The 18955-nt window shown below is 36.8% G+C and overlaps 1 protein-coding gene across 1 annotated transcript in view; it reads right to left on the minus strand.

Moving 5' to 3' along the window:
- The window catches only part of ERBB4 (erb-b2 receptor tyrosine kinase 4), a 472537-nt gene that overhangs the window by 40141 nt on the left and 413441 nt on the right, over positions 1 to 18955 (minus strand). Inside the window, exons 20-21 of the mRNA XM_040984395.1 lie at positions 4266 to 4421; positions 1426 to 1501 (exon numbers count right to left, since the gene is read on the minus strand). Coding sequence (XP_040840329.1) covers positions 1426 to 1501; positions 4266 to 4421 — 232 coding nt within the window. The remainder of the gene's footprint in view (positions 1 to 1425; positions 1502 to 4265; positions 4422 to 18955) is intronic.

An 18955-nucleotide genomic window follows, 5' to 3' on the forward strand; every position in this document is an offset into this window, starting at 1 on the left:
TCTCTGACTTGTAGTACTTTTGCTATCAAATACGATACATCCTAAAAATCTTATGACATTTTATGAAAACTTGTTGATAACCTGGGTTATGTATCAAAACAGAATGTTCTCTCTCTCTTTCTCTCTCTCTCTGTCTCTCTCACTCATGTACCTCTATATCAAGATCATCATGTAACCTCTATCTTCACTGAATAGTCCTGGGATTTTCTCAATCAATATGGGGGAAGTGTAATACTCTGTTTAACAGGGATTTTCTCCAGAAGGCAGACACTATTGTTAAAAAATATGACTCTTTTGTCCACTTGCTTTAAGGACACTCCACATCTGCCTACAGAGGTTGGCATGTTGGAGCAGTACAGCTACGGTGATGCCGTCCGTCTCTAATGGCACAGATCCAAGTCCCTGCTGTTGCGTTTCCAACTCAGCTCCCTGCTGATGGCACAGAAAAAGCTACAGAACGTGCTCCAAGTGTTTAGGCCCCTGCCACCCAGATGGGAAGCTCCGGAAACTCCTGAATCCTGGCCTCAGCGTGGGCTTGCCTTAGCCATTAGAGCAATGTCAGGAGTGTTTCTGCAGATGGAAGATTCTCTGTCTGTCTTTCTGTCACTCTTTCAGATAACTAAATGTTTCCAAATAAGTTTTCCTACAATAGATTGCCACATCTAATGGATGGAAATTATGTAGAAAAAGAAAAGAAAAAGGAAAAACACTTAATGCACAATATGTGATATTGAAATATATAAATCCATCATATAGTATCTACATCATATAATATATTTTGCTTACCTTTATCATGTAATACACAAACAATATAACCCAGATAGTATCATGTATTATGTTTATTTTCTCTGTATCATGCAATACCTACGATATCTGTAGCTATATATTCCACATATCATGTAACGTATATTTACTTTCTATACTAATTTAACAATTAGCTTTGCCAAGTATTCCTCCTCAAACAATATTGATCTAAACCTCAAACAATATTTGCTGCTATTATTTAAGTTGAATGCTGTGTAACTTTCACCAAAATTTTAATGCCTCCTAAGGCATTTACTTGGGCAGAAAAACCCACTTTACTAGACTATCTTAAATGATTTTAGAACTAAAAAGGTGAATCAAAACTTGTATTTCAATAAAATGAATTGTACTGTACCTCTAAATCCTAATACCACAAGTTACTACCAGGCCAGCGCTTATAGCACATGAGTAGAGACATCAGTGTATTACATTTTACTGAATCATGAAATTACAGAAAAGTCAGATGCTAGAGTATGTTTAAAAATAACAGTATAAAGAGAAAATGCCTTTAGGATATGGTTCTTACAAAAAGATTTCTCTAATACAATAAAATAATTTGATTAAAGATATTTTACATTGCCATACTTTAAAAGCTCTAGTTCACAAGGAAGCTTTACTTACCATAGCTCCAAACATCACTCTGGTGTGTGAATTTCCTATAATGTATACACTCCAAAGCCATCCATTTGATTGGCATCTATTCAAGAGTAAAAGTTTTGCAATACATAAAATAATTTCCATAGTTATTTCCCAATGTCAGTGTCCTAGCTTACTTCAATTACAGGTGTTATTACATATATAGATATAAATGCGGAAATATTTCAAACAGTTTGTGGAAATCAAATTAGAAGATAAGCTTATTTAGGTGCAAAAGATTTTTAAGTCCATTCATAGAAGGAGCTTTCAAGTAGTTCACAGAAAATTATAGTATGAAAAAACTGCATGGCTTTCGCAAATTTTTTTTCACCAAAATAAATATAATGCTTAATTACATTTCCGTGAATTATTTGATATACTCTCATATGTATGTGTTAATACATACATATATATGTATATATAAGGTATTTTTAAATATAAGGAGAAAATTAGTTGAATTGTATGAATTCAGGGGAATTAACTCTCAGACATGCCATTTTTAAAACAAAAGCTTTATAAACTATGAAAAGTAATGAAATAAGAATAATTTTCTATATATTTCAACATTCAATAATCAAGTAACTATTCAATGTTCTGAACCAAAACATAAAATTTAAATATCTGATTTGCACTCTTCTTAAACTGTGTCCCTAATGCTTCTTTTTCTCAAAAGAAAATAATGTTCTTCACATTTTTAGTTAACACTTTCACCCTTAGACACATTTTGGGAAACTTACATAACAGACTGATTCCAGACTTGGATCTTCTCTTTCTCCTCTTAATATAATTTGTTCGTTAAATTGCTTAAAATCATGAATTCCAAAGGTAGCTTTATTTTGTTCCCCAGCTACAAATGACCTCCCTTGTCTTGGCTAGCCAGAACCGAAAATATGCACCATTGTCAGAATAGAAACTATATCAAACAGTGTGAGACAATCAGCACGAAGTTATCATCACTACAAGAAAAACAACTTAACCATGTACCCTGCTTATGATGGGTCAGCAGAATGCATTTCAACTGCGAAGGACAGAGCTGGGAATATAATTAGGTTCTACAGAATAAAGATAAACACATCTACTTTGCAGTTGAAAGCTGAAAACTAAATAGGCCTTTGAAATCATGAGGTTGGCTGCTCACCAAGGTGACACCAAGGTAACTGTGTGACAAAATCATGGTATTCAGTGAAAGGGAACAGAAGACACATTGAAAATAATTTCCCTATGGGCAAGGAGCTAGCTGACTTTAAGGACTATGTGTGAAGCAGTACGTTTAAATCGCAGGTGGCTAGATAAAGACTTAATGGTTACCAAGCATTTAATGCTGTAATGAATCTTGCTTTAGACAAATCCTACAGCTGCATGTTCTCAGGACAAGTGAAGTCTTGTAATTTATAGACTTCTGCACAATCTTGCAGTGAATTTCAAAGCCTTAGCCTCAAATTCCTGAAATTTTACAGTAGATAAGCAAAATAGGGTAATAAAATGAAGGAAAAAAATCAAACAATTCCAGAAAATTGAAGTTTCTTTTTTTAACTGTGTGCTATGCAGATATACAAGAGTTTAGGATGCCATCGGTATTAAGCATGTGAAAGCTTAACATTGTAAAATATTTACAATATACATTTGGTCAACCCATGGTAAGTAAGAATCACAATAAACACTTATATGTCATGTGAGCAATGTTTGTGCTTGTGTAAATTTGCAAGTCACCGTAGATAAAGGTTACTTTTGGGTATTTTATTTGCTCTATTGTGACATAGGATTCCCTAATAGACTATAGGAATTATCTGTGTAAGGGCTATCCTTACTGACTAGAAAAGAATGGCCAATTTTGCAGGTAGTAAAGCAGTCAAGTTTTTCTTGCCACACAGTCTTGCCGTATCTGAGTGCCAGTTCCAGTCCTAACTTGCTTCTCACCCAGCTTCTTGTTTCTTGAGCCTGAGAGGGCAAGAGATGATGGTCCAAGTACATGGTACCTGCTACTCATTCCTGGATCCCACCATCACTTTGACCAGACCTAGTTACTGCGGCAATTTAGGAAACGAACTACCATATGAAAGACTATCTTTCCTTTTCCAGCAAGTACGTAAATAAATCTTTAAAAGCAAAGAATAAAGGATGTCAAGTTCAACAGCAACTTGAAGAGGAAATACAAAATTTAACACTTGAACTGAGGCTACATAGCGGGTTAGGTGAGGTAGGGACATAATTATCAGGTGGATTCTGAGATTTAGTGGCATTTTTCAGATTCCCCACAGTATAACATATGATGTTCTACTAGAGAAAGTCAGATAGAAAATAACTTGAGTAAAACATGCACCATGATAGAAGACATGGGGGGGAAATGGAGTTAAAAAAAAACAACAAAAATGTAATCTACTGTATCTGGTATAGCAGGATTAAAAGTTCACTAGGTTTATCAATATTCCAAGGAATTAAGGCAATTTTTGGTAGCTGAATTTCTCTCCAGTCTATGCATGCAAAGTTACATCTGTCTATAAGAATTAGCCCTCTTCCCTAAAGATGAATGGCACAAGCTCTATAGTTCTGTGTGAAAGTTTAATTTCTGGGGTTCCTGGCGAATCACCCACATAAGCTTTTTGAATTTAACATGAAGACCATTTGGATCTAGACAGGCATTGCTTTATTTCAGTTAATTTGAGAAATGGGAGCTGGTTGTGTGTATACACACACACACACACACAAATCATGGGCATTAAGGAAATGTATGCGTTAAGAAGACTTTATAATCCAAAGCTCAGGATCAATGGTTTTTCTGATAAAATACTAAGAGATAGCTACAGTGTTCTAAAAAAGATACTTACCTTTCCTCCATCAGCATTATACTCTTTTTCATCTCCTTCCAGGAGTCTGGCCAGTCCAAAATCTGTGATTTTCACGTGGTTTGGAGATTTCACTAAGACATTTCGGGCTGCCAAATCTCGATGAACAAGTCGTCGTTCTTCCAGGTACATCATTCCCTGAAAAACATCAAGTCTCCAGCGATAGTTAATGCCTGCATTTTTCATAGTCCATAAAGGAGTCTGTTAACATTCAGTTGCAAATGCTTCATTTCTTTAAGTGTCACCAGAACACTGGGTTATTTTCAAAATGAGAGAAAACCTAGGAGTAGGGAGTGGAGCAAACTGTATATATTGGCCTTTCCTTTGCTAAAGTTATATGAAGATGAATGAATTGCCTGCACATGAGCTAAAAGTTTGATAATTTTTCTCATACTTAATATTCGTTCACAAACTTTCACTAGTGAGGTGTGCAGGTGTCTAAATAGATAACTAGCAAATACTTGGACTGACCCACCTATTCCTAATCATTTTCTTCTCAGTAACCATTTAATGTAATCTTTCCCACACATTCATTTCAAACAAATGTACCAATCTATAATTTTAGAAAGATATTTTACTCATGGCTTAATACTGCCAAATGTACCACCACAAACTTTGTTGAGGTTGAAGAATTACAGCAATTTTATTAATTATTTTACCTCAGCTGTCTTAAAATTCTGATTTTTAAAAGTGTTCTTATGATAGTAGTAGCCATTATAAGAATCACCAAGTGAAATACATAATTTAATAGTGACCCACAAGATATCCTTAAATATGCTGTCTTCATAAAACATACAGGAAGATTGAAGAATAAAATTTGTTGCCAACTGAATAGTTGGTTCTCACCCACAGCATGCATGCAGACATAAACTTATGTATATGCATATGCACACATACATATGTATCATATTGTATCTACACAATTTGTAAGAATACTATAATCCATAGAAGAAACAGTTAATTAATTGCACTTCAGTAGTAGCAAAACTATGAATTATTAAATAATATCCTTTGCTAAAACCATTATATAAAACCAAGGAAATTAGCTCAATAAACTATATGAGATTAGATTAAAGGGAAGCTACTTTTGATGGCGTTATGGAAAATTCTATATTTGACCATTTCAGTGACGGAAGTAACCATTCAAAAACGGAATTAAATGATTACAAAATGGCTGAGTCACACTCTTATGCCAATTGCAAATCAATGCTGCTGGCAGTTAACATTACAACTTCAGGGCTCTGATGGATTAATGGTTTCTGATATCAAAACAAAAGCTGTAGAAAACAGACACATAAATCAAGCAGGTCAAAAAATAATGAACCGTATACCCAGTGTAGTGTAAAGAGAAGATTGCTCCAAAAACATCAAGAGCCAAGCTCCACACAAATGCCCATTAAACACAGCCCATGGAGATAATGCTTTCAATAGCTCCATCAGTCAGCAGTTGGGTGACACTGCATGTATTAGCGTTTTCTGAAATCAACCCGCAAGTGGAATTTATGGTATTTTTGCCCTCTTTCCTAAACAGTGCCCTCTGTTTGACTAGATCAAATTGAAAATTTCTAGAACGAGAAAAATTGATACTATATAGCCCTTCAAGACTTAAAAGATCAAAATGTAAAATTACTGCTTGGAAATAAAGCGTTTTATGTCCTCCCAAATAATTTTGTGCTGTTAAGAAATGTCCACAAAGCTTTCATTATTATCTTTTTGATCCATTCATATCAGAATATGTAATGTGTTTTGACATTAGCCTAATAGACTTGCACACATTTATCGAATGCATTTTATACTGCACTCATTTAAGGCACCTGATTTCCACTATTCTAGGACTGTATCACACACTATTCCTTTCCAGGAATTTTATTTTAAATATTTAAACTACTCTTTTGGCTCCTACATTCATGACTAAATAACTCTGACAAAATGAAGCCAGAAGGCATACAATGGGGATAATAATCGCAAGGTATGCTTGCAAAGTGAGATATTAAATATAAAATAAAAAATTATCCTTGGTAATTGATTGAATAATGAAGGAGACTAAATTGAGAATAATGCTTTACTTGTTGATGATTTAGCTAGATAATAATTCTTTGAAGTAAATATAATCCTATTAGAAATATCATTCATGTATTTCTTGAACATATACAGGAATAATGATGTGTATTTTACTACTAGGGAACTAACTCACACACACTAGGAAATTTAAGATTACATAATGGTTGAAACATCAAGATCTCTCCCCATTCACATAATAAACCCTAACTTCCCAGGCGATGGTGCTTGCACGTGAGGACTTGGAGAGGTGACTGTCAGAACAGTCTTCTGAATGATATTAATGACTTTAAAGGAAACACCTGCGTGATCTCACGTTCCTTTAATGACACGAGGTCATAGTGGCTGAGAACAACAGGATGGGGATCCTCCTAGGACACCCAAGCTCCTCGCACTTCAACCTTGCTCTTCCTAGCTACCACAATTGTGAAAAATAAATCTCTGTTGCTGATAAGTCACTCAGTATATGGTGTTTTGTTATAGCAGATTAAATACTCATTGGCACATTCTACAAAACAAGCAAAACTTCAAAAGCTCTAACAGTTCCTTGCTACTCTGTACACAGCATTTCAGCTTATGAAAGACTAGTTTGACCTTTAATACTGTCTGTCCAGATAAAATATTTTCTTTAAAATAATCAGAACTCACTACAAAAGCCAGGTGACGATTTTGCTGTGTTTCCCTCCCCCAGCAATGATCATTAAAAGCAATAAAAACATGAGCCACTATATCATAAGCATCAAATCATCGAAATACATTTATAATGTTGCTTTGTAACCAGGTAACATCGTTGTACTAATGGATACTTCCAAGTCAGTAGTTAAAACTGCCACTTGAAGCTCTGTTTTCACACGCTGAATCAGTGTGGAATTGTCTGCAGACTGCTCACAACAGATTTATCTGCATTATAGTTGATATGAAAGGATTTTGTTATGGGAGGATTTCATTAGAGTCACATTCTTTTTTATTAAAGTAATTATTTTTATAAAGTGAACACATGTTTGTAAAACAGATTTAGCAGCATTGGTGAGTCATATTGTTTGAGGGATTCCATCAATACAAACTCGTGCTTTAGAGTGATGGAACTGAAAAAGCAGAGTACCAGAAGTAGTAATGACAAAAATAAACCAAATGAAGTCCCTAGAAACTTAAAGATGAATAAAGAAGGGTCATTAATTATAATTCAAGGAATGGTGCATTATTTGGGGGAAAAAGAACTGAACTAAACTAAACTCAATACCTCCTATCTGTCCTGTACCATCTTCAAGGTTCTTTCTATCTCAGCTCATGCGAAGTACATTATGATAACACTAGTTCCAACAGAAACACAGCCAACATCGATTCAATAGAGCAGACAACAAATGCAGTGTATGTGTTTGGGTTGGTTGCACACTATTTATATGCTGTTTCAACTATGAAAATGCCAAAAATGTGAAAAGTGGAGTTTCTTGTTCTAAGCAAACTAGATAACTAGCGATGAATGTGAGGGTTGGTTCCTTACTGTGAGACTACACACTGAGCCAATTCCCATTTGTTGGAACAGAGTCATACAGATACATAGAAATTAATGTACATAGTTTTGAAAGATCCTAGCAGTTTCACAGAAGAAAAGATCTGAGGTTTCTATGAATTGAGCTCAATAATGCAAGTGACTGAGCTTTTTAAAATATTTAACATCTAGTTAAAATGCACAAACTTTCAGACTTTAGCAAGAATTTTAACTGTATGGTTTGGAGACTCCATTCTTACTTTGGCCACAGGGTAACTTGGGTCATTAGAATGGAATTGGGTGCAAATTCTACAGTCAATTTCTTGGTCCAAACCCGCAACTTTGCCATATTTCTGATACGGGGTTCTAAGTAAATCATTTAACGTTGTTGATATCACTTTCCTCCTCATGAAATAAGCATAGTAACATCTATCCCATAGTTTGTGTGAGGGTTTCTATTATGCTTAACACTTAAATACTGACACATAGTAGCTATAGATCATAGAAACCTTAATTATTGTTCTGCAGATAAATATCCACAATCTGAGAGCAGACATCCATTACTGACTCTCAATGACTTGACTTGCCTTTCAGAAAAGTTGTGAACCTCAGCTAACACATCACAATGAGTGTTCCATAAATGCTTGACAACTGTGATAAATACACCCATATTCACCCATCAGGATTAATATGTAGATACACATTTCAGAATTATTATTCAAATTACTATTTAGAATATCTTTCCATGAGGAAACTGTCATATAAGGAGAAAGAAAAACTGGGGGTGTATTGAAAGATTCTAGACTATCCATAAATATATCATCTTGCAGCAGTTTAGTGAAGGTAAAGATCATGAACAAGACAGATATAAAAGTCCTAGTTAGGCAATGGGGTGAGTTTTCCCAAAGTCTGCATCACATATCACCAGAATGGAGGTGAAATTTTTGTAGACAGTTGTTGGGGATATGTTGTCCACATCCTACAGTCCAATTTTAACTAAAATTGTTCATAATTTGCCATTTATCATACCTTCTCTATGTAATATATTCAAAAATGCTTATTTATTTTACATGTTACTCCTACATCTTAAAATGTGCAGTTGTACTGATTGGCTAGGTTTATGATATGTAATAGACGCTTATATCCAATAGAAATGTTGTTATTATCCTAAGGCTTTCCCCAGGACCCTTCCTATATAAGCTTGAGCTTGGTTATCAATAAACGGACAAGTTCACCATAATTGTCTCCAGTACTTCTGTATTGAGAATGTCATCGCTGCACCACAATATCTGAGTGGGTGGTCTATGGCCATAGTTCCCCACACATCACATATATACAAACTAGTTATAGATATTTAAATTTATACAGAAATATAACTTGATATTGAAACTTTATTATCATTGACTTTAGCATTTTAATCTTTTTTACAATCAACTCACATAAAAGTCTCCTTGGAAATAAAATCTGTTGAGTAAATTGATTTAAAAATCTTGGTAAATACCTAGCAATAACCTCCTTACAATCTTAGAAGTCATAATCATCTTTGAGTCATAATCACCAAGTAAAAAGCATCATTATATATTTTTTGTTTTTATTATTTTATGACACAGTTTAATAGACACTGCGGTTTCCCTTCCCTCTCCCCAAGTTCCCTCCCCTCCCCACTGTTCTCTCCTTTTGTGAATTTCCACAAGCCCATCACGCTGACACTGAGATGTTTCCCAACAATCTAGGAGATCACCAGCCATTTTGCTGTGAGACAAAACATCATTATATTTTAATTAAATTTGAAAGTGTATTATTTTTAGCAGGAAGCTAAAAAGAGAGAACAGACTATTTCTGACAATACATATTTGGTTCTCATATACTGGCCTTGTGTCATTAAGTATGTGGAACTAAATATTTTAAGTTACATTAGCTTTCACTTGGATTAATCTATAGAGTGAGCAAGAATGCTTTTATTTCTTGTGTTCACTCCAATACTCTTCTGATCCATATTCAGACACGTTATCCATTGCGCCACTGGCCCCATCTCACTCCAATAATCTAAATATTTATTAATAAAAGGAAGCTTCGGGAAATCTAACTTCACATGAATATATCTCCTATTTTATATTTGTCCTTTTGAAGTGATTCTATTTATTCCTGAAGGAAAAAAAAATCCAAATTCAAGAGGTAAGGGGATCTTTTTGGTTAAGTCACTGATTTTACACAAATCATGCATGATGGAAAACTAAGGGGCTCTGTAACTGAGGCAACAGAGAGGTGTATTCCAGCAGCAGAAGTTGGTTTGTTGCTGAGAAGAAAGAAGACAGAACTGAGAACTCTGAGATGGAGAAGTCCTGGACATATTGCTAACTATGTTTATGACCACAGGTATTCATTTCCCTTCTGCTATAAATTTGACAGATTGGCCTGAATGATCCCTGAGGTTACCTTAGCGTTAAAGCTTTATTCCATGATAGATGGAACCATAAAATATATCCATCTGAAATATTAAATTGTGGACCAATAATAGACACAGAGAACCATAAAGAAATAGAGTACATGTCTCCCTTCAAATGTGTAGTGAGAGCCATGAGTGTGTTTTAATAAAACTCACTTCAGTGCATTCCAAATTTAAGATATCAGATCCTAGAAATAAACTCTGGCTACCTACCATCTGTGTGATCTTAGTCAAGTTACAGAGCACTTGCATGTTTCACATGTCATACTCATTTTATTGGGGTCATAATAGTCCATATCTAGGAGACTGAATTAGGACTCAATGGCTCAACTGTGAAAATGCCTAAAACACTGAATATTCTAAGGTGCCTCGTATTCATTAAAGAAATGAATAAATTGAAATTCACTCTTATTGAAAATACATCAGAATCACTATAAGGAAAACAAAAACAGCTCAAACAATGTCCATTTAGCACAGTCAGATGTAGTAATTTGTTTCTCCGTTTGGTTGTTCCTGGTCAGAGGAAGAAAAACAGGTTCCTATGGCTCTTCTGGAATGGCTTAGAGTTAATGCCTACTTAGAGTAATTCCTACTCATGAAGGGTCAGCCATAACCTCCCAAAGATCTGATTAGCTTGTAGATCCAAAAAAGGATCCCAAACTCTTGAGAGCAACCTATTTCCTGCCATTTAAGTCATGCAATAAAATATTTTCTTTCAAATTGAAACACATTTTAAATAATCTCAACAATATTCAACTGTGTATGTTCAGGTATGTGCACGCACTTACGCATGTGCTTCATGCTGTGACCTAAGTGCTCATTAACCTCCTCAGGACCACGGTATTCATACGCACGCCAGGAAACGTGGGCTGCTAATGGTCCTTATGTCACTGAATCTGCCTTGGATTGCGATAGGCCTACTGCTATCATTGATGTGGCTGATTTGCTGCAGGTTACTCCCTTTTATTGGAGGAAACACTGGTTTTAGTATTTATAAAACCCTTAGCCCTGAAGATAGCTCTGAATAGGTAAGCCAGTTCCAGTCCTCTTCTTGTTATGGTATGAGGCCGTATTATAATTTTTTTGCAGCTCAAATTTTTCTTCTCTCCAATATTTTTCTCAAAAGATTAAAGGTATTTCCAAGATGAGTTGATAAATAAAAATTACTTCTTACATTCAAAACTGTCTCAAAGACATTTGGGGGAGTTAACCTAAGGCAATGTGTCTAACTACTTCTTTTGCTTGTTTTAGATATTCAGGGGTACAAAGTTTTGAGGTAATTGCACTCAGTAATTTACACATCTATGATCATAGTTAAAATGTATTCTCACCCAAATTCCATCACTGTCATCACAGTGATATTTTGTATTATTTCAGTAAGAGTTTGTGTATTGCAGCATCATGTTTAATCATTATATATTTTTTGATTTATACACATTATAAGTAATCTGGTTTCTATTTCTTGATGAATGAAATTATACACAGAGCCTACAGATACACATATGTAACACACCTGTACACTGTCAATCTATTAGCTATTTAAAAATTGGTGAGCATAAAATATTCTTCCATCTCCTCAACAGTGCAGACAACACTGAATTATGCCTCTGAGCCATGTTGTAAGTTACCTTCACAATACAAATGATATCACGCTCAATATTAATTTTAGTTTATAAAATCAGGGAGGTCATGATAACAAAGTCATCTTGGAAGACTAATACGGAGAGGGTTGAAAGCACTGAAATCATATGGGAAAGGTATAATACAATTATCCTTCTACCTATTTGTATGTACTAAAATGGTTAACTCTTACTAAGCATTTACTTTGATAGATAGGAGCTGTTCAAAATGCGCTAGATGTACAGATTCTCAAGGATCCAAAAGGATTGATACTACTGCATTCTCCCCTGGAACATGAGGAAACTGAAGCTCACCCAGGAAAACACACATTTCCCAAGGACACGGATGGTGCATGATCAACCACAGCAAAGTCAAGATTTGGTTGCATCAGATTATTTCCTTTTTTGTATATATATATTTTTTATTAATTACATCGCATTTTGTGACACAGTTTCATAGGTACTGGGATTCCTCCAACCACTCCCTATACCCTCCCCCCGCCCATGGTGGATTCCTCCTCTTTGTTGCTGTATTCTTTCATTACAAGCATATACCAAGCATAGAGTCCAGCATCTTATTGTCCAGATAAATTCAACGGTTTCTTGGGGAGACCATCTCTGGTCTGAAGGCAGAGCTGACAGAGTATCATCCCAATCTTTAAAGCCACAACGTAACATCAACAACAATTTACAACATTATGGAATTAATTGGACTCAAAACCTGGTCACAGGAAAATCACAATATGCAGGGTCTTCTGACCTCGGAGTGCATGTATCAGGACTGGGCCTTCTCAGTTGCTAATGCCTGTGCAATGGATAGCATGCCCAGATGCACACAGGGAACATGACAGCCAGCTCATCAAGGCCAACAGAGGGTGTTGAGTGCCTTGTCAGTGGATGGAAAGCAGAGCAGGTTGGACAATGCTCCTGGCCAAGCTTTCACATAAATGTTTGGATTTGTGGATGCACTAAAGTAGACTTGGTTAGCCAATAAGCCAATAGACCTTGGAAAAATTTTCTCAACCCTGGTGAAAGAAAGCCAGCAATGTCTCAGAACTATCACAACCACTCAAGTAACGTCCTCAGATCATTCTTCCTCACAACAGGGTCTCTAAGGTTTCAGCAAATGATTCTCCCCCATCTCAGGGCTCTGATGTGGTCTGAGTGCAAAGAGCAGTCCCCTTCTCCTCTGTTGACACAGAAGAAAAACAAACAAAAGAACTGAAACGTTGTCCCACACACCTCCTTCGTACCTCCATCCTCCCCACCCTAATCAGAAGCCCAGGTGGGTAGGTATTCTCAACTATGTAAACAATATTAAAAAAATAAATAAATAAAAAATAGAAATGACAACCATCTCATTTGTGTGTGTGGGTTCCCAGAGATGGTGCCTGTTGAAGCATTTTAGAAATCAATTCTTTGTGAATCCGGCTATGTATCTTCAAAAATCCCAGGATTCTCTGGCATCTAACTGGTTCCGTATATGTACTTGTGCTTGAATTAAATAAACCTGAAGACCAAAATTTTATAAGGTCGTCCAGGCCATAGAAATCTTTTTTTTTTTTTCCTAATAGGAAGAACACATTTAAGCAGACAGTGTTTACGATATAATGGAAAAAAGCAAATTCTGCAGCTTTTAGCCTAGCCCTCAGGTGCTGCTATCAGAACACCCAGGGGCCTCAATGGCTGTTTTATTCACAGGTTGCTGAGGCTAGCACAGATAACAGAATTGTTTATTCTTGCTCCCACCACTTTCTTCAGAGTTTTCATTCATTACTTCACTGTTCATATGCTTTTGTGAAGTTCCAACTGAACAACAGCCTTTTTGGGATTTGAAAGCCCTTTTAGGGAAACCCAAAAGTAAGAAAAAAAAAATCAAATAAGAATAAAACAATTGACAAAATAACAAAAATAAGCAGCTTGTATGGGAAGCCTCTGCTTTCTTACCTAGATAAACTGTGACTAGAAAGTTCATTGCCTGGATAAAGAGAATACTAGACATATAACAGTTTTCCCCTCCCATTGACCTCCTGCCAACAGTTATAGGTTATAGTGGGAGGAGTGAATGGTGCAACAGCTACACTCTCCCAGGGAAGTCTACTTAAAATGGATTACTTCTGCTCCTTAAACAGCAGATCAATAAAGATGTGGATTGCAATGAGAGCAAAGATGTCTGTGGGCTGTATTATTTATCCTCTGTGTCTCTTTAGAAATTAATTAAAAATCAATGAAGTGTGCAAGCTATTAATACAGCAACCTCCAGATGAACAGATAAAGGCTGCACCTTTCTCTGTGCACCTATACCGTGCAAATGTGCTCAACACTACATGTTGGCTATAATCAAGCAGAGACAGATCATTCATATTACCTTACACAATTTCACGGAAGTGCATGCTACTTGTTGAAAATAACAAAACAGGAAGCTCAGCAATGGGACAGATAGGTATATGTACTTTCTAAGGAAGATGGAGAGAATGTTGGGCTCAGTGGTTATGACATGCTTGGAAGCTTGTATCTATTATTGGATGCTTGTCTATTTTCCAGCTCAGCATTACCAAGAAGGATCAAATATCATTACATAACTTAAAATAATAATGATCTATTTATAGTTTTCAACTGGCAAGACATTGTCATGCGTTTGCGATCTTAACACTTGAAGTCATACATTGCTACAGTAATACGGTAGATGTTATTATTCTTTGATCCACTCTGCTTGCAAAGTGTCTGTTGCTTCACTACCCTTGGGAAAGAATTATCTAGGTTTTCCTGGGTACCCTCATGGAGCTCAAAAATCACTGAAGAAAACTGTTTTAAATTTTTATTTCAGAGCTATTCATTGGTCTTCGCATGAATAGCTCCTGTGGAAAGATGGTCATCTCTTATGGGACCACTATCTGTTGGTGCCCTAGAATCTGAGCTTATGATATTCAGACTTGGAATGATGTCCTAGCAACCTTCTTATCATGTCAGAGCCCGGCTGTTCTCTATGCAGCTCTATGGAACTACTCTATCCTCTTCTGAATTGGGTCTCATATTTTGCCCCTGGCTGTCTTGATAGCTGTCCTTTAAACCCTGGTCATAAACAGGCTTGTGTTGTGACATAGTGGGTCAAACAACACTCGCATCCTAATTCGGAAAGCAGGTTCGAGTCCCTGCTGTTCCACTTCTGGTCCAGTTTTCTGGTGATGTGCCAAGGAAAACAGCATAAGAGATCCCAAATGCCTTGGTTCTCTACAACCCATGGGGGAGAATCAGATGCAGATCCTGAATCTTAATTTCCACTTGAGCTAAGCCTGGTGGTCAGCCATTTGTGAAGTAAAGAGCAGATGAAAGTGTCTTCCATTCTCTCTGCCACTCTGCCTTTCAAATAAATAGAATTAAAAAAGCCCTACAAGATTGTCCCTTTCGATGGTCACTGACTGCCTCAACTGTTGGCAAAACGACCCAGACTTGTGAGAGTGAATGACAGCTGTCTGCCTAAGAGGTAATGACAGGTGCATAATTCCCTCTGCTCCCTGCCTTGAGATGGATGGCTGGCAGAAGGGACAACTCGAGGGCGAATCTGAACTCGTTCCACCCTATGCTCCCTTCTCCTTAGTTATTCTCCCACAGATGATAAGGAGGTCTGGTGTGCTTGGGGATCGATCTATACACTGGATTCTAATCACAACGAATAATAAGAACGCACTGGAAAAGTGTAAAAAAGATACAACAAGGAGCAACTTCTTCAGCAACTTTAGCCACTGACTCCGTGAAAGTTCAAATCTGTTCTAGCAGGGAGGTACGAAAGATTAACCCATCCGTCTTTACTAAACTCTTTACCTTTTCAATTCATGGGATCCTTGCATTTCCTGTATCAGGCGTGTGCAAACCCACTGCTTCACTCACAGGGTCTGAGAAATTCCTCAAGCAGGTAGACTCTGGTTTTCCCTTCAGCTTATTTATTTATTTATTGCAGGGCAATGATTCAACTGGAGCTCTTTGCCCAATCAAACGGAACATCCTCTTGCCTTTTCTTCTTCAGCTTACACTTTCTTTCAGCTGAAACATCCCCTCACTATACATTGCTACACTAGGCACTGTGCTGTACGCATGAACCTAATCCTTCCTAAAAACACAAATTAGATGTTGGGTTTTTTTTTTCTCAAAGTCTTCCTTTATTACCAAATAACTTGAGTCACACAAAAACATAATATGATCTCTCTCATTTTCTGCCTTTTTCAGTAAAATGCAATTTTTTAAAATGTATTTAAATCTCCCTTCTTTCCTCCCTCCATTCCCCATTTGTTCCCTTCCTGTGTCTCTTTCCTTCCATCTATCAGTGACCTTCACTTTTATCTAGACCAACTAGTGGATCTGTGAAGTATTATGTCAAATCAACTTCATGGTATAAGCTTAAACCAAAATTATTTCAGGAAACAGAAAGAACATATCAATTAGGAGTTGAATTGCATGTTCAAACCTTCAGAAATACTATTAGCATGCTGTCCAATGCTAGGAGTTTTAGGTTAGGAATGAAATATATATGATCTAATTGGTTTATCATACTATTTTTAGGAGAACTGAACAATAAAGTAAATGACAGGAGGAAAAAAGTGTATTTTGGCTTATTCAAGTCTTTAAAAAAATGAGGATTTTCACCTGACTACCTCTCAGTATTTTGCTCCAAACACTTACAGATTGTTTACTGCCCAGAGAAGGGAATAGTGTGCGCGTTCTGAGACACCATAACTCATTCTGATCTTCTTCACGTTTATGAATTCCATCACATTGGAGGCAACCAATAAATAGTAGCTGATTGATTGATTCCCTCCTCTTTATTCCCATCTATTTATACGCATTGTTTCTGTTGCCTTTGAGTCACCAGGTTAGCAGGGAAGGTACTCTGAGCCATAATAAATGTACTCTCAAACACAGCTTGATAACAAAAAATGAGGAGGAAAAGGGAAAGAATTTTAATACTGTCGGTAGTAATACAGTCATGTATTACTCAGGCTAACTTTTATAGTGCCTGTTTGCTCTCTCTTGGTATTAAACATCTGTTGATTTTCAGTGCTTGCTTGCTGAGAGAGGCAAGAAAATGTTATTATAATTTGCTTACTGAATATTTTTATTTATAAAGAAAAACAACCCTTGGGCTTAGGACTAAATAATACATACTTCCTTAGAAAAGTAGAGAATGAGAGTATTGTTCAAGCACACTGCCGAGACAGATTTCGGGAGTTGCTCTCCCTTTTGATTTCTTATTCATTTCGTAGATTTACACAGCTAATATCTCATATACGCTGAAAGCAAACACTATAAAAGCCATGCTGTAAAAAGTCATTGTCAGCCCGTTCCTATTTCCTTTGACAGTGGAGAGGATGTAGAGGGTCCTCATAAAGAACACTGGTCCAGGACAAGACCACCCAAGTGTCAGTGTCAGCTGCACACTAACAGTGTGTCCTCCACGTGACCTCGCTCACGCTGGCTTCTCAGTGTGCCAGTCTCTCAACACAGATCACGGGAATATTTCACGAGGTTGTTGTGAGACGTAAATTAATTACTACAAAACAGTATTTGCTCAACAGTTCCTGTAAATATTCAACTGATAATTATTATTAGTTTTGTCTCATTTAACATCCCACCTACGAGATAATTATGCTGTAGCACTCCAGTAACTTGCAATATCCTCAAACATTGCAAGACATAGTTGTGTAGACTCCTGAAGGTCATCTGTTATCTGCCAGCCACATCCCTTTGTGGTGTTGTCTTTCCCACAACAGTGTAATAGCATCTACCTTACCATCATTCTACTTTGTTTTTGGTTTCTTTACTTCCATTTTGTCATGAAGGTTTTGGAATGATATTTCACGTTGGTACTTAAAATTTAAAAATGGGGCCCAGTGTCATAGCCTAGCAGCTCAAGTCCTCGTGTTGCACACTTCATGATCCCTTGTGAGCATCAGTTCTCATCCTGGTGGCTCCATTTCCCATCCAGCTCCCTGCTCCTGGCCTGGGAAAGCACTCGAGGATGGCCCAAAACCCTGGGGCCCCCAAATCACATGGGAGACCCGAAAGAGGCTCCGGGCTCCTGGTTTCAGATTGGCTTAGCTCCAGCTGTTGTGGCCACTTGGGGAGTGAATCAGTGGGTGGAAGATCTGCCTCTCTGTCTCTCTTCCTCTCTGTATATCTGATTTTGCAATAAAAAAATTAAAAAAAATCTTTGGCAAAAATTTAAAAACGAAAACAGCTTTAAAAACATTCTCCTGCAAATAATATAAATAAGGAAAAGAAAAAAAAATCAATTGGGATGATAAAACTAGCACATATATTTAACCTAAGTTGGTATCATTGAGCCTTACCTGGATGACTATACATTAATCTTAAGAGCACAACTTAAATAAATTGAAAAAGCAATAAATACATATTGCATATAAGACTAAACGGTAAAGAAAAATCAGACACTCCTGTTGATCTGAAGATATCTATATTGAATTGCACTTCGTACACAAATCTGTCATTCGTTTTAAATTCTTACTTTCTTCTCCTTCAGCAATACATGAAAACTGGGGGTGGAGGGACTCACTTGTGTTTGTCTTCAGATACGCACATTTCATTAGATTGTCAGCTGTTTGGAGAAATGTGAGGAAAGATCAAGTATTCTTACCTGATCTTGTTCTGCTTCTAGCTGTTGTGTACGCAATGTATGTTATGTCCATGATTCTCTCCATACAGCTTAAAGAGATAATGTCCCCTGGCCTCCCGTAGGCATCGTCTCTTGAACAGCAATTAGGTGCTGGGCACTATGCCGGTTGTTTTGCACACACAGGTAACATCGTATTTCCTTCAACTGCTCAGAGTTGACTGGGAGAAGGGTACAATTTACATAAGCTTTGTCAACTCCAAAGCTCAGGTTGAAATGCAGGTAGTTCCCAGTGCAGCCATACTGAGGCGATGAGTATATAAAAGGTGATTAAGTTGTTAAAAGTGACTAAGGCCGCTCCCCCGGGATCGGGTTAGTTCTCATAGAGAATAGCGAGTTGTCACTCCTGTTGGACTGAGCTAGCTACTGCCAAGA

This window comes from Ochotona curzoniae, unplaced genomic scaffold (assembly GCF_017591425.1).
Source record: "Ochotona curzoniae isolate NIBS_2020 unplaced genomic scaffold, NIBS_Ocur_1.0 contig_4148, whole genome shotgun sequence".
Lineage (NCBI taxonomy): Eukaryota > Metazoa > Chordata > Mammalia > Lagomorpha > Ochotonidae > Ochotona > Ochotona curzoniae.